This window comes from Rhinopithecus bieti, unplaced genomic scaffold (assembly GCF_001698545.2).
Source record: "Rhinopithecus bieti isolate Rb0 unplaced genomic scaffold, ASM169854v2 scaffold_47305, whole genome shotgun sequence".
Taxonomy (NCBI): Eukaryota; Metazoa; Chordata; class Mammalia; order Primates; family Cercopithecidae; genus Rhinopithecus; species Rhinopithecus bieti.
The window spans coordinates 215,857-231,532 of NW_016818742.1; the positions used below are offsets into that span (position 1 = coordinate 215,857).

Here is a 15,676-nt window from a genome sequence, read left to right on the forward strand (position 1 = left end):
GGTAGGCTCCAGGACAGCCTTGTTGGGCCTTACAGGGAGCTCTGGAGCTGGAATGAACCTTCCAGGTTGGACCAACATGTCCAGGCCTCTGTGTCCCCGGACTGAGCACTCATGAAGTACTGTCCATCCTGGGACATGGCAGAGTCGGCCCTGGGAAGAGGCGTGGTCTGCCCAGAGAGGGGGTGGGGCCTGTCCTGGAAATGGGCGGGGCATGCCGTGGTAGAGGGGCGTGGTCTGTCTTGGGAAGGAAGGTGTGTGGCCCCCACAGGCAACATTCCTCTGGGGTAGTCCCGGTGCACACCTCAGCGGAGGTGAAGGCTGACTTCCCACATCCAGCGGCTGGGACTGGGGAGTTCTCTCCTAGGCTGCCATCTGGGCGCCCCGCACCCTCGGTGCTGCTCAGCTCCAGGTCGTCGTGGGTTCAGGGCTCAGCTGCACGCTCCTGCCCGCGCCTTGGGCGTGATGGCACCCCCAGCCCCTGCCATTCTTCCCCCTCACCCCCTCTCCCCGCCACTGCTCTGCATTGCCCTGGGTTAGCCCAGGGGGGCCAGGTGGCTCCCGCCCTACACTCTTGCCTTTCTGCTGTGGCGGCCTTCTAAACCGCCGGCCCCAGAGCTGCAGGGAGGGGCGGCACAGACTCCCCACGTGGCTCATTGTGTGTGGTGGGGCCTGTAGCCCCTTTTCTTCACCCTTTGGTTCCTGTTGGGGACTCAGGCCAAAGTGTCCACCCCATCGTGGAGGACAACACCCCTTCCTTGCGGGAGTCATCCCTGAGCTGGCACCTCAGTTGTGTCTTCAGTTGGCTCTCCGTGTCCTGGCTGGCTGGCTGGCAGCTCCTGGGCGAGGTGGCATGTGCTGTGACTAGTAGAGGCCGCTATCATGGGCCCACTCCCCTGCCTTCTTTGCTGGACTGTGGTCCAAGATGTTACGTGGGGCTCTGTGCTGACAAGTTACATACTCTGTAGGCTTCAGAGAGTGGCTCTGGCTAACACCCTGTGGGAAGGGACAAGACCCATACCTGGATGTGTCTCCTCTTCCTGTCACGGCAAATCACCTTTCCTTCCATGGAGGAAGGGGTCAGTGCAGTCAGCTTGCTGTCAAGGGGCTGCTTGGTCTGCTTGACAGCGAGGCTGAATTGAAGAGGCCCTGCTGGAACACGGAGACCCAACACAACCTGCCTGCTCCAGGACAGGGTCCCCCACCTCAGTGCTGTCGGCACCTGGAGCTGGAGAATTCTCTTGTGCATTGTGGGTTGTGGAGCAGAGTCCCTGGCCTGTACCTGCTAGATGCCAGTAGCACCTGTCCTGTTGTGTCAGCTAACAATATCCCCAGATGTTTATTGCAGAATGACCCCTGGGGGGATACAGTTGTCCCTGGTGAGACCCACTGTATTGGGATCTTCAGAGCACTGGTGCACAGAGAGGTGACAGCTAGACTGAGGGCCTCTGCTCATCCCCAGGAGAGTGCTCTGTTGAGGGGGACTTGAGGGTGAGTGTTGCAGGCCAGCCGTGCTTCCCTTCCAGGCTGTGTGTTCAGCGCAGCAGCTTCCCCCGGGCTTCAGGGGCACAGGGAGGCCTCAAGGCTGTATTGACTCCCCTTGCTCTGCCTGACCTGAGCTTTGTGGGTGGCAAGTGAAACTTGTGTCAGGCCCTGGGCCAAGCCCCCAAGGGCCCAAAAGATGTCTGTCCCGGAAGATGTACATGCTTATGTTCATGGAGGAAGCTGTATTTAGAATGTTTAGGGGGAGATTCACAGAAGAAATTGCATGTCTCTAGTGTGTGACTCCACTTATGAGACATGTCCAGAAGAGGCCAATCTGCAGAGGCAGATGCAGATGAGGAGGGGCCTGGGGAGTGACTGCTAATGGGGTCCCGGAACTGTTCTGGAATTAGATAGTGCGGATAGTTGCGCAACCTGATGGACATGCTGAAAACTGCTGAATTAGTTAAAATGGTGAATTTGATGTCATGTGAATTTTACCTCAGTTCAAAACATTTTTTAAAAGACAAGTTGCCAGCCAGGTGCAGTGGCTCATGCCTGTAATCCCAGCACTTTGGGAGGCCGAGGCGGGGGTATCACCTGAGCTCAGGAGTTTGAGACCAGTTTGGCCAACATGGTGAAACCCCATCTCTACTACAAAAATTAGCCAGATGTGGTGGCAGGCACCTGGAATCACAGCTACTTGGGAGGCTGAGGCAGGGAGAATTGCTTGAATCTGGGAGGTGGAGGTCGCAGTGAGCCGAGATCGCACCACTGCACTCCAGCCTGGGCAACAGAGTGAGACTCTGTCTCAAAAAAAAAGACAAGTTGCAGAGGAGCTGAGCTTTGGGCAGAGCGAGCGGGATTCTAACGGGGTTGGATGTTGTGCTCATCAGCAAGCAATAGTTAGTTGGGTGAGGGTTTTGATCACGGGGTAGCTACTGCCTTCCCCATTTTACCCAGCTCTGTAGTTGCTATGAAGTTGCTAGAACCTTGGCATACCACTTACCAGTTTTGTCACCTCAAATGGCTCCTTCACTGCCTGGGGTGTCTCCTGGGTGTGGGGCTCTCCTTCCTGTGGCCTCTGCTGACTGCCTGGCAATGGCACATGCTCTGGTGAGGGGAGGACCAGCGGTTTTTCCTGTTTGTTTTCTGCTTTCTCATTTAACCCTCCTCGTCTTGTAAGATGAATGTTGTTGTCTCTGTTCACTATGCAGATGAGGACTTTGAGTCTCAGAGACACCACTAACTTGCCTGGTCCAAGACTTCTGGGCCTCTCAGGCTGCAGCCATCAATGCTGCAGTGACGTTTGCCTGGGAGGCTGACCCTGGGAGTCTGCAGGCGTATTAGGACCCCCTGATCCAGAAGACAGCAGAGATGTAGGCCAGGAAGGACCGCTACCGAGCATCTGAGGGCAGGCACACCTCAGACTGACCAGAATACAAATGAATTCGAGTCACTTACAAAGAAAGTGGCATAAGGCCAGGCACAGTGGCTCATGCCTATAATCCCAGCACGTTGGGAGGCCGAGGTGGGAGGATCGCTTGAGACCAAGAATTTGAGACCAGCCTGGACAATATAGCAAGATCTTGCCTCTACAAAAGTAAAAATTCAAAAAAGTGGCATTTGACACTTTTTTTTTTTAATTGAGATAGTTTCACTCTGTTCCCCAGGCTGGAGTGCAATGGTGTGATCTCGGCTCACTGCAACCTCCACCTCCCAGGTTCAAGTGATTCTCCTGCCTTAGCGTCCCAAGTAGCTGGGATTACAGGTGTGTGCCACCACGCCCAGCTAATTTTGTATTTTATTACAGACGAGGTTTCACCATGTTGGTCAAGCTGGTCTGTAGCTCCTGACCTCAGGTGATCCACCCACCTCAGCCTCCCAAAGTGCTGGGATTACAGGCATGAACCACTGTGCCTGGCCGACACATGCTATTAAGTGAAGCTGATGTGTTTGGTGTTGTTTTCTTGTAGAAAGTGAGGGCATTTGTGTCATGGATTTTGGANTTCTTTCTTTCTTTTTTTTTTTTTGATAGAGTCTTGCTCTGACACCCAGGCTGGAGTGCAGTGGCGCCATCTCAGCTCACTGCAACTTCCGCCTCCAGGGTTCAAGCAATTCTTGTGCCTCAGCCTCCCGAGTAGCTGGGATTACAGGTGCCTGCCACCACATCCTGCAAGGCTGGTTTCCTCTGCAGGCGCCAAGAGAGTCATTTACGGGCCTCTGTCTCAGCCTCTGCTGGTTGCTTATAGAGCCATCACCCCAGTCTCTGCCTCTGTCATCACACAGTCTCTTCCTCTTCGTCTGTGTCTTCCCTTTTGTCTCATAAAGGACACCAGTCACTGGATGTAGGGCCCACATGAATAATCCAGGATGATCTCCTCATCTCGGCATTCTTTACATCTGGAAAGACCCTTTTCCCAAAGAAGGTCACACCCATGAGATATGCACGTATCTCTTCAGGGCCACCACACCACCCAGTATGGGGACATTCTCCAGAGCACACAGATGAGGGCAAATGCAGCAGCAGTGCCTGGGAGCTGGAAGAACCCACCGCCCTGCCTCCTTCCTCCTCTGGTAGCACGGTGTAGGGTTGACCGTATTCCAGACACCAAGGATTTAAAACCATACCATTTGCCCAGAAGTAAGGCATTCGAAGGTTTTCCTTTTCGGCTTTACTTAGGTTGAGCTTCCAGAACAACTGGTCGGATTACTCTTGGGAGGGAACCAGCCTGCCTGCCCTATTGGCTGCGGCCCCTTGATGCACAAGCCAGAACCCCGTTCCTCCTGGAGCTTGTGGCGTTCTCTGGTGTTTATGCGCGCTCCCCCTCCTGCCAACCAACGCACGAGAGCAGTGCGGGTGACCAGTAAGCACAGTGAGAAGGTGTTTCGCCCTCATCGGTAACTAAAACAACACCAAGTCCAACAGCAAGCCAAAAGTGATCTGAAAATGGCAACTGATGAAGCCGTAGGTGAGCGCTCTGCCGGCAAGGTGCAGGACAGAGGCCTTGCAATGCCGTCCCTTCCGAGGGGGCCATTTGCTGGGATGGAGCAAGCCCGTAGGCAGCGTCCTCAGCCCTGGTGCGTAACCCTAAGAGAGTCGGGCACTCACGATGACTCTGGCTTTGGGGAGGCGCTTCACTTCATCGTTTGTAGCTGCCAAAGGTTGGGGTAAGATAAGAGGCTGCATATGTAACGACGTGGCCCGGCACAGCTGGCATTTTGAGCATCTCACACGCAACATGCCTTATAGCATGTTGGTGTGAACAGGCTAGGTGCCAAACTTATGGATAAAGCGTGACCCCAGTAGAGAAGTAAAAGCTCTGAGTGCACACCCTGCTAACATTTGGAGGGACGTGAGTAGCTGGGTGGCCAGTAATGAGAAGTTTCCCTTACATGTTAATATATTTCCTAAATGCTTATAATTTGCACGCATTCCTTTGATACACACAATACGTCTTTCCACACAGTGGCTCGGGTGTTAACGCAGCTTGGTTTTCTTCTGTGCCAGTGGCAGGGAAGAGCTCGCTGTTGACACAGCCGGTCAGCAAGGCACGGGCAGGGGCTTACCGTGTCTCCTGGGGCTGCCGTGACCAAGCACCACAGACTTCGGCGAGGCCGAAGCCCCAGAAACGTGTGGCCTCCCGGTTCCGGAGGCCTGGAGGCTGAGCTAGCGGTGGTGTCTGCAGGGTGAGCTCCCCGCCAGGGCCGTGAGGGAGCGGCCTTCCAGGCCTCTCCCCGGCGCCGGGGGCCCCCGGCGGCGCCTCTCCAGCCTCCACCTCCGTCATCCCGTGGCCTTGTCCCCGCGGGCCTCTGTGCCTGTCCTCCTCTTTTGACAAGAACACTGGAGATACACAAAGATACACAAAAGCGGGCCTTTGTTCAAGCTGGGAAAAGAGATTTTCTTCAGAAACCCCTGCTTGTGGGGGAGAGAGCTGAGCTCCGTTCCCGCCCCAGCAGAGGCGGCCTGGCCTTGCTAAGGGAGGATGAGGGAGTCGGGAGGGGGCGAGTGGAGGCTCAGGTGAAAGATGACAGGGCAGCCAGCGTCCTTGCCACGAGGCCAGCCGTGTGTGGGAGCTGCTGGTGCTTACCAAGGTTGGGATTCTTCCCTCCCGTGGAGACTGGGAGACCGGGCCCCATGCCTCCTGAGGTTTCCATTTCCAAGGAGTGGCTGCGGGGCCCTCGGGAAAGACCCTGGGTTGTGGGTGCTACGCAGATGTCTCAAAGGGACAGGCTAAGCCCTTGCTAGTAAATGCTGTAAGAAAGGGAGGTCAGGTGTTGGCCGGAACAGACAGTAAATGCTTTGGACAGCCCTGAGCGTTTCCAGACGGGAACTCACTCAAAAGGGGGCTGGGGCGTCCCAGGGGCACGGCCTTAGGCTCCCAGAGGCCCCGTGAGGTGGTGGCCGGGTGTCTTCGTGCAGGGGTTTGAGTGGAGCGTGCCTGCTGAGAGGTTCTGCAGTTCCCAGTGTTTAACAAAATTCAGTGTTCACTCTTTGATTTGCACAAACTCTCCCATCCTAGCGGCCCCGGGTGTGGACTGGGGCCTGTGTTTATTTTGCCCTGTTCGTGCCTGACCTCCTTTTGCCCCAAGTCTCAGAGAGGCTGAGAGAGATCCCCTGCTGGGGCTGCAGCCGCAAGGCCGCCGGGTTCAGCCCTCAAGGCCTGCTTGCCGGGGCAGTGACTAAGTCGTTGACAACCTCAAGGCAGCTTTGTGCTCCTTTATCTCTTTGGGGATCTCTTTTGGCCCCATCTGTGTGTCTCACCCTGTGGTAGAGGGTTAAGGTGGGCAGCTGGGGAGGGTTGGGTGGCCCTTGGGCTCATGAGGCCCCAGGGCACCCAGGTTTGGGGGTGCCGAGGGCAGGAAAAAAGGCCTCATGGTGCGCGGGCCTCAGCCTCTTGCGGGTTGCCCCGGGGCTTGCGGATGGCAGGAGTGGGCCGCTGGGGAGAAGGCAGTGCTGACAGGAAGTGGCTTTTTCTCCTGCAGCAGATGGCTGAGGACAAGGCCTCTGTGAAAGCCCAGGTGACATCCTTGCTCGGGGAGCTGCAGGAGAGCCAGAGTCGCTTGGAGGCTGCCACTAAGGAATGCCAGACTCTGGAGGGTCGGTGAGTCGTGGGAGCCAGCTCCGGAGACCCCTTCCAGGGTTTCCAAAAGCATGAGGTGGGTTTAGGGGCTTCCAGGCTGCTCCTTGATGAGGCTAGACCGGGGCAGGCTGCGTAAACACGTTGGGGCAGGTGTCGGGAGAGGTCTGGGCCAGGCATCCGGGACCTGGGTCCCAGCCAGCTCTCCGCACTCTGTGACCCTTTGATGGAGTTTTGATTATTTCCTTAGGAGGCATTTTGGGGGCCCTGAGCCCACACCCACGGTGTCTAGTTCTCTGGAAGGACTTCTGGGACCGGTGCACGGTTGCCCGTGTGGCTGAGGTAGATGACAGTTTTGGAAAAGGGCACAGGGCAGGAGCCGCCAGGGCAGGAGCCGCGGGGGGAGTTGGAGAAGCCCTGTCCCAGCCTCCCGCCGCCCTGCGAGCGGCACAGTGAGACGTGCCTCCCACACGGGCCATGTTCCTGCCCAGAGATGCCCACTAGACACTCGGCGCCCTGGGTGTTTACCGGGGACAGGTCCTGTGAGCGCCCTCTGCCAGACAGGTACCTAAATCTCCGACTCCCAGCAACAGAGTGGGTGCTCATGGCAACCACGTTGTCCCTACAAATGGTGCAGGTGCAGGGACCGCCCTGACCACTAGGGAAAGTGTCACTGTGTCAAGGGAACTTTACCAGCCAAGGGCCAACCTTGCCAGCCAGTGGCCTCAGGCCTGCTGGTTACTCTCTTTTGCAAAGGGGTCTTGGTTCTTGTGAGTGGGACCATTGGGTCCAAGGGCAGGGAGGTTTCTGTGGTTCTCATTCGGCCCTGCTTCTGCCCTCCAGACAGATGGATCAGGTGCCAGGGGGGCCCCGGCCACCCCAGCACAGTAGGCGGTCAGGGTGTACTTGGGGCAGCCGGCAGGACAGGGGGAGGGGAGCTCCACCAGGCTCTGATGGGCAGAGGGAGCCCGTGCAGGGTGTGGGGGCAGCATGGGGCAGGCGTGGAGGGGAGAGCCAAGAAGCCAGGCCTGCCAGGCAGAGTTGGGGTGACTAGAGAAGGGCCGTGTCTGCCTGTGGCCAGAGGCCACCCAGGACCTGCACAGAAGCACCCACCATCGTCCCTGCAGTGAGGCTGTGTGGTAGGCTGAGGCCAGACCCTGGAAACTGGAGGTTAAGGGAGCTGTAGGGGGGCAGGTGTGGGAACTGAGCATCCGAGCAGGTCGTCTGGGACTCCAGCAGAGCTCTGGGCAGCACCAGGGATGGGGCCGAGTCCTAGTCGGCATTGAGCTCAGTGCTTGCATGCCCAGGTGGGCAGTCTCTCACTTTTGGAACGACAGTCTCTCCTGACCCCTCCAGTGAGACTTCTTTTGCTGGGGCCCCCAGCAACCCCCCATTGGAACTCCACAGGCAGTTCCAAGGGCTCCTCTCGTCTGGCCCCAGCACTGCGGGATGCAGGTGACCCCATCCTTTTCTCGGACCACCCCCTTCCCCTGGCTTCCAGGTCTCCTTGGCATCTTGACCCTGTACTTGGTCACCTGCTGGGCCCCTACATTGAAGCAAACACGTCTCAAGCAAAGCTCCTCACCTGCTGCTCCCACCTGGCCCCCTGCAGTTGTCCTTGTCTCTGGTGACGGTGCCTCCACCCTGCTGCCTGGCTTCAGCTCACGGTCACAGAGTGTTCAGAGCCGACCCCACCCCCCCGCCCATGCCCTGTGCATAGCCCTTCCTCTCCCCCTGTTTGTCCTCCCTGAGTCTGCTCTTTCCCTGTGCCAGGGCCCGGGCGGCCAGCGAGCAGGCGCGGCAGCTGGAGAGTGAGCGCGAGGCACTGCAGCAGCAGCACAGCGTGCAGGTGGACCAGCTGCGCATGCAGGGCCAGAGCGTGGAGGCCGCACTCCGCATGGAGCGCCAGGCTGCCTCGGAGGAGAAGTGAGTCAGCCGGGGCGGGGCCGCACCGCAGGGTCTGTGGTTCTACACTTGATCTTAGCCAAAAGGCCGAGAAGTGTTGGGTCCGGGGTTCTTTCTGCCTTCTGAGGAGTCCTTCAGATTCTGTCTGTGGCTGCGGGCCCATTCTGTCCCTTAGCCTTGCTAACAGTAGAGGCGACTATGATGACACCCGGTTTGTCTTTGACACAATCATGCCCTCTGCTATCCAGACCACGTCTCACTGCCTGTCCACACATGGCCTTTCTTGTAGTTTTTTTTCCTAGCCACTAGGTCATCAGGGGACTTGTCCTTTAAAACCCCATCTAGGCTGGGTGCCCTGGCTCACGCCTGTAACCCCAAACACTTTGGGAGGCCAAGGTGGGTGGATGGCTTAAGCCCAGGAGTTCAAGACCAGCCTGGGCAACAGAAAGACAACAAAAATACCCCAAGCCTCCCTTCTACCGGCATCCAATCTGGGACCTCAGGTTCCTGTCCTTGGCGTGCCTTTTGAGTCTCCTTTAGAACAGTTCCCCTGCCTTTCTGAGCTGTTTGTGAAGTTCACCGTTTCGAAGAGTGCAGGGTAGTTCCATTGTATTATTACTATTAATTATTATTATTACTCTTACTATTGTTATTTTCAAGACAGGGTCTTGCTCTATCGTTCAGGCTGGAGTGCAGTCACATTATCTCAGTTTACTGTACCTTCTGCCTCTTGGGCTCAAGCGATCCTCCCAACTAGCTGGGACTATAGGCACAGGCCAGTACACCTGGCTAATTTTTGTATTTTTGGTACAGGTGGTGTTTTCCCATGTTGCCCAGGCTGGTCTTGAACTCCTGAGCTCAAGCAATCCTCCCGCCTTGGCTTCTCAAAACGTTGGGATTACGGGTGTGAGCCACCGCATCTGGCCGCGATTTTATTATAAACATTTTAAAATACTAGCTTTTAGGAAAACGACATTAACTGCCTGGTGACCAGTCCAGCGCTCTGCTTTAGAGCTGACAGCCTCAGGAGTCCTCACACAGCCTTGGAAGACCCCATTCCAGGCCTGTGATGCGCGGGAGGGAAGGAAGCGGGTAGAGTTGGAAGCAGGCAGGAACTGTGGCTGGACTGGGATGAGGTGGTTTCTCCAGCAAAAGCTCCTTTTCCTCAGGCGGAAGCTGGCCCAGTTGCAGGTGGCCTATCACCAGCTCTTCCAAGAATACGACAACCACATCAAGAGCAGCCTGGTGGGCAGCGAGCGGAAGCGAGTAAGTGCGGCTGCCGGGGCTCTAGGGCTGGCCTTGCCTCTTCCTCTCCCCGCTTCCCTGAACCTTGAGAATGGGCTTCTGGGAGGGACGCTTGACTTGCCTTAGACCTTTATCAGGCTGCAGCTGTGACAGCTCAGGGAAGCTGTGGGGAGATGGCAACCCCGGGATGTGGCTCTCAGGAGTGTGAGCAAGCCATCATAATGGGGGGCTGGGCCAGAGCCTTGGGATGCTCCCTCTGTGGGGCTGGGGATATCTTGTCTCCATGGACATTCCCTCTTGCCAGCCATCGCCATCTAGGCACCTGGCTTAGCTTCCCCCAAGCCAAGGTAAGCCCGGCAACATTTCCACCCCAGTGTTGGTCGGGAGCCTTTCCCTAGTTTGTCCTCATCAGACCTAAGCTGGGTGCATTTCGCTAGCGATCACGTTTTAGCAGGGCACCATCAATTGTAAGTGTACCCAGAGGAGATTTATAAGGACAAAGCCTGAAGCCAGGTCACGTGGGGAAGAGTTAGCTACAAAACTGGCCACTTAATTTCTGGAGGGAAGCGTTGGTGGGGTGTGTCTGTGTGTGTCTCAGGGAGCTGGGGATGCCTGTGTGGGAGGAGTGCACCTCTGACCAGGTGGCAGAGTGGAAGGACTGAGGACTCTCAGCTTAGCTGTGCACGTGGTGGGCACAGGACCGGCTCGCTATGAGTGGGTGTAGCCTGTGTCCTACGAAGGGTGGGAGGAAGGCTGTGCAGCTGGGGGTTCTGGGAAGGGAATGTCGGCCTGGCTGGAAGGTTGTGCCAGATGACCTCAGCGGCCTCTTCAGTCCTGAAAAAAACCTCAGCATCTCCTCCTCTGTCGTTTTGGGCCGTGACAGGATGCAGTCTTCTCCCTATGCACGCTGAGATCCTGCAATGGGCCCTCAAATCAGGGGCTGGCATCACCCAGCTTGGTCAACCAGGGCCACTCTTTCGTCTTTCTCAGTTCTTCTCAGCCGGCCTCGCCCCGGGCCGACGAGGCTCCGTCAGCTCCCCTTGCCCGTCTTTAGGGAATGCAGCTGGAAGATCTCAAACAGCAGCTCCAGCAGGCCGAAGAGGCCCTGGTGGCCAAACAGGAGGTGATCGATAAGCTGAAGGAGGAGGCCGAGCAGCACAAGATTGTGATGGAGACCGTTCCGGTGCTGAAGGCCCAGGTGAGGGCCCTCCTCTCTGGCCCACCCTGGCACTGGGACCTGGAGTGCCTCTTTGGCGTCTTTTTTTTTTTTTTTGCTTTTTGAGATGGAGTTTTGCTCTTGTTGTCTAGGCTGGAGTGCAGTGGCACGATCTTGGCTCACTGCAACCTCTGCCTCCCGGGTTCAAACGATTCTCTTGCCTCAGCCTCCTGAGTAGCTGGGCTTACAGGCGCCTGCCACCACGCCCGTCTAATTTTTGTATTTTTAGTAGAGACAGGTTTTCACTGTGTTGGCCCGGCTGGTCTCGAACTTCTGGCCTCAGGTGATCTGCCCACCTCAGCCTTCCAAAGTTCTGGGATTACAGGCGTGAGCCACCGCGCCTGGCCTCTTTGGCATCATTTTGTAGTGGCCTTTCGTAAGCTTCTGAACCACTTGTGCTGCTCCTTAGACCTCTCGGTGAACTTGGCGTTACTCGCTGACGTGTCTGTTTCCTCTGCGCTGCTGGGGGCTCTGGGAGGACAGCAGTGGGCTCTGCTTTGTTCCTGTGGTGCCCGGCACAGTGCCTGGTGGGTGGCTGGCTTGTGGCGGGCACATCCCTTTCTGTTGGATTTGTCAGGCGGACATCTACAAGGCGGACTTCCAGGCTGAGAGGCAGGCTCGGGAGAAGCTGGCCGAGAAGAAGGAGCTCTTGCAGGAGCAGCTGGAGCAGCTGCAGAGGGAGTACAGCAAACTGAAGGCCAGCTGTCAGGAGTCGGCCAGGTGGGCCTCTCAGAGCGTGCCCGTGTAAGCAGTGGGTGTGACACTGGGGGGTCGCCAGTGGTGACCGCAGGAGATGGATGGCTCCTGGTGTTCTGGGTTAGGGCTCACTGTGGTCCCTCTCCTCTCACCTGAGCTTTCAAGAGCTTCTTTGACACTAGTCCAGCCAAGGAGCTTTACAGAAACGCGTGCCTTGACTGGACGGTTTCTGTTTTCAAAGGATCGAGGACATGAGGAAGCGGCATGTTGAGGTCTCCCAGGCCCCCTTGCCCCCCGCCCCCGGTGAGTGAGCGAGCATTGGGCCTCTGGGAGGAGGTGGGTGGGGAGGGCAGGTGCTGCGCCGTGGGAGGTCACAGTTCGACCTTCCTGTCGCTCTCCGGAGACTTGACGGCGGGAGCTCGTATAGGCCACCCCATCGGTAGCTCACCCCCTTCCCTGAGGCTAAGGGAGGCGTGCCGTGGTATCGGCGGCTCCTGGTTTTACATGAGTGGCCTGTGAGACCAGGCCTGCCATTGACAGTCCTGCCAAGTCTCCGTCCCCTTCCATCCTCCCCTTCCCTCTGACTCTTCTCTCTTCCCAGCCTACCTCTCCTCTCCCCTGGCCCTGCCCAGCCAGAGGAGGAGCCCCCCTGAGGAGCCACCTGACTTCTGCTGTCCCAAGTGCCAGTATCAGGCCCCTGATATGGACACCCTGCAGATACATGTCATGGAGTGCATTGAGTAGGGCCGGCCAGTGCAAGGCCACTACCTGCCGAGGACATGCCCGGGACCGTGCAGTCTGCGCTTTCCTCTCCCACCTGCCTAGCCCAGGATGAGGGGCTGGGTGACCACAACTGGGATGCCACCTGGACCCCCACCCAGGAGCTGGCCGCGGCGCCTTACGCTTCAGCTCTTGGTCCACTGGTTGCCTCTTTTAGGGTAGATGCAGCCCTGATCAGGCCTGACTCGCTGCTCTTTTTGTTCCCTTCTGTCTGCTTGAACCACTTGCCTCGGGCTAATCCCTCCCTCTTCCTCCACCCCGCAGTGGGGAAGTCAAGAATGGGGGCCTGGGGCTCTCAGGGAGAACTGCTTCCCCTGGCAGAGCTGGGTGGCAGCTCTTCCTCCCAACGGACACCGACCCACCCACCACTGTGCCCTGGGAGTGCTGCCCTCGTACCGTGCACACGGGTGCTCTCCTTTTGGGCTGCATGCTATTCCATTTTGCAGCCAGACCGATGTGTATTTAACCAGTCACTATTGATGGACATTTGCGTTGTTTCCAATCTTTTTGTTACCATAAATAACGGCGTAGTAAAAATCCTTGTGCATTAGTTGTGCGTATCTTTGGCATAGATTCTGAGAAGTGACACCACTGAGTATGAGCGATGGGGTAGATGGTACCTGAGCCCCTTCCTACTTGGAGCTTGGTTTCCCGTCTCTCCCCACCCCCTATTTCCCTAGCCTTGCCAAGGAGGAGGTGGGAAAGCCCGTTTGGGTTTTTGTCATTCGCTAGGCCATGCAGTTCTCTGTCAAGTGTGAGCTTCAGCATCTTTTCTGAGACTTAAGGATGCTTTTTAGTTCTGCTTGTGAATGGGCTGCTCATATCATATGTATATATGTATGTATATGTGTATAAATGTATATGTGTGTGTATATACATATATATATATATATATTTTTTTTTTGAGGCAGAGTTTTGCTCTTCTCACCCAGACTGGAGTGCAGTGGCGCAATCTCAGCTCACTGCAACCTCCGCCTCCTGGGTTCAAGCTATTCTCCTGCCTCAGCCTCCCTAATAGCTGGGACTACAGGTGCCTGCCACCACGGTCGGCTGATTTTTGTATTTTTAGTAGAGACGGGGTTTCACCATATTGGCCAGGCTGGTCTCGAATTCCTGACCTCAGGTGATCCACCTGCCTTGGCCTCCCAAAGTGCTAAGATTACAGGTGTGAGCCACCGTGCCCGGCCAATTTTTGTATTTTTAGTAGAGACAGGGTTTCACCATGTTGGCCAGGCTGGTCTCAAACTCCTGAGCTCAGGTGATCTGCTTGCCTCGGCCTCCCAAAGTGCTAGGATGACAGGCGTGAGGCACGGCGCCCCGCTGGGCTGCTCATATCTTTTATCCATTTGTCTACTGGGTTGTTATCTTTTGTTGCTCAGCTTTTAGAAACTCTGTCCATGAGCAGGATTAGCTCTGTGCCTGTGATAGAAATTGCAGATATCTTTTCCTGCTTTGACCTTGCTACTAGTGTTTCTTTGTTTTTTGTTTTGAGACAAGGTCTCTGTCTGTCACCCAGGCGGGAGTGTGGTGGCACAATCAGAGCTCACCGCAGCCTTGATCTCCCGAGCTCCAGCAGTCCTCCTGCCTCGGCCTTGCGAGTAGCTGGGATCACAGGCGCGGGCCACCACACCCTGCTAAACTACTGTGCTTCTCGGCCTCGAAGTTTTTTTTCTTTGTGTAGTCACATTTACCCATTTTTTTCCCCTTTTACTACTTTGAGTTTGAAGTCGTCATGACCACCTCATGGTCTGATGGAAGGATGCTTCACATACGAGCACTTTTCTTTTTCCAACACCGAAGCATGCTTTTGTCTTCACCAAGAGTGTTGCTGCTCAGTGTGACCGGTGGTGGCTGTTTCATCACATTCCAGAAGTTTGTGATACTGTTTCCTACACTGGCCCCAATTATGAAGAACGGATGACTGTACTTGTTTTACAAGATTCTGGAAATTTCCTAGGATGTCAGAGCCCTGGGCATTAACCCTGCAATTGTAGCAAAGGAAACAAAGTTGGAAGTTGACTCCCCAGCACCCGGGCCTGCCTTCCTGCTCTCCTCCAAGCTGCCCTGGTTGGGAACGGGATGTTGTGAATCCACCCCGAGGCTTCCTCACAGGGCCTCCTGCTATTTGACAGTGTGAGGCTGGCTAGAATTGGGATATGAAGCCTTCTAAAATTAACCTGGCCTGAGGGCTTTCTCAGCATCTGGGGTGGGGTGTGGGGGGGAGTGATCTTTCCCCTTCTTCAAGCCAGGTGTCCATCAGATTGTACTTGGGAAACTGTGAAAGGCACAGACAGCTTCTCTGCTCACGGGTGCTGCACTTAAATCCTAATCTTGCAATTTTTCTACAAGAGCACTTTACATTTTTTTTTTGGAGGGAGGGTGTATGAGTGGACTGTGGCTGCTGTAACAAAGTACTGCACACTTGGGGCTGAAAACAACAGAAACTCCTTCACAGTGTTGGAAGCCAGAGTCTGCAATCAAGTTGTCAGCAAGGCTGGTTTCTTTTCTTTTTCTTTCTTTCTTTCTTTTTTTTTTTTTGATAGAGTCTTGCTCTGACACCCAGGCTGGAGTGCAGTGGCGCCATCTCAGCTCACTGCAACTTCCGCCTCCAGGGTTCAAGCAATTCTTGTGCCTCAGCCTCCCGAGTAGCTGGGATTACAGGTGCCTGCCACCACATCCTGCAAGGCTGGTTTCCTCTGCAGGCGCCAAGAGAGTCATTTACGGGCCTCTGTCTCAGCCTCTGCTGGTTGCTTATAGAGCCATCACCCCAGTCTCTGCCTCTGTCATCACACAGTCTCTTCCTCTTCGTCTGTGTCTTCCCTTTTGTCTCATAAAGGACACCAGTCACTGGATGTAGGGCCCACATGAATAATCCAGGATGATCTCCTCATCTCGGCATTCTTTACATCTGGAAAGACCCTTTTCCCAAAGAAGGTCACACCCATGAGATATGCACGTATCTCTTCAGGGCCACCACACCACCCAGTATGGGGACATTCTCCAGAGCACACAGATGAGGGCAAATGCAGCAGCAGTGCCTGGGAGCTGGAAGAACCCACCGCCCTGCCTCCTTCCTCCTCTGGTAGCACGGTGTAGGGTTGACCGTATTCCAGACACCAAGGATTTAAAACCATACCATTTGCCCAGAAGTAAGGCATTCGAAGGTTTTCCTTTTCGGCTTTACTTAGGTTGAGCTTCCAGAACAACTGGTCGGATTACTCTTGGGAGGGAACCAGCCTGCCTGCCCTATTGGCTGCGGCCCCTTGATGCACAA

The 15,676-nt window shown here is 55.9% G+C and overlaps 1 protein-coding gene across 2 annotated transcripts; it reads left to right on the top strand.

Annotated features, from left to right (window-relative positions):
- Positions 1-4,982: 4,982 nt before the first annotated feature.
- On the top strand, positions 4,983-12,952 carry IKBKG (inhibitor of nuclear factor kappa B kinase regulatory subunit gamma). 2 transcript variants are annotated; one of them, XM_017857426.1, is made up of 8 exons: positions 4,983-5,169; positions 6,466-6,584; positions 8,334-8,486; positions 9,635-9,731; positions 10,765-10,908; positions 11,504-11,646; positions 11,864-11,925; positions 12,224-12,952. In XM_017857426.1, exons 2-8 carry the CDS (start codon positions 6,469-6,471, stop codon positions 12,364-12,366), a joined length of 858 nt encoding a protein of 285 aa, XP_017712915.1. In that variant the 5' UTR covers positions 4,983-5,169; positions 6,466-6,468; the 3' UTR covers positions 12,367-12,952. The 2 variants fall into 2 exon arrangements, with proteins under 2 accessions (XP_017712915.1, XP_017712914.1); XM_017857425.1 differs by lacking the exon at positions 4,983-5,169 and having other exon boundaries at positions 6,463-6,584.
- The last annotated feature ends 2,724 nt before the right edge of the window (positions 12,953-15,676 follow it).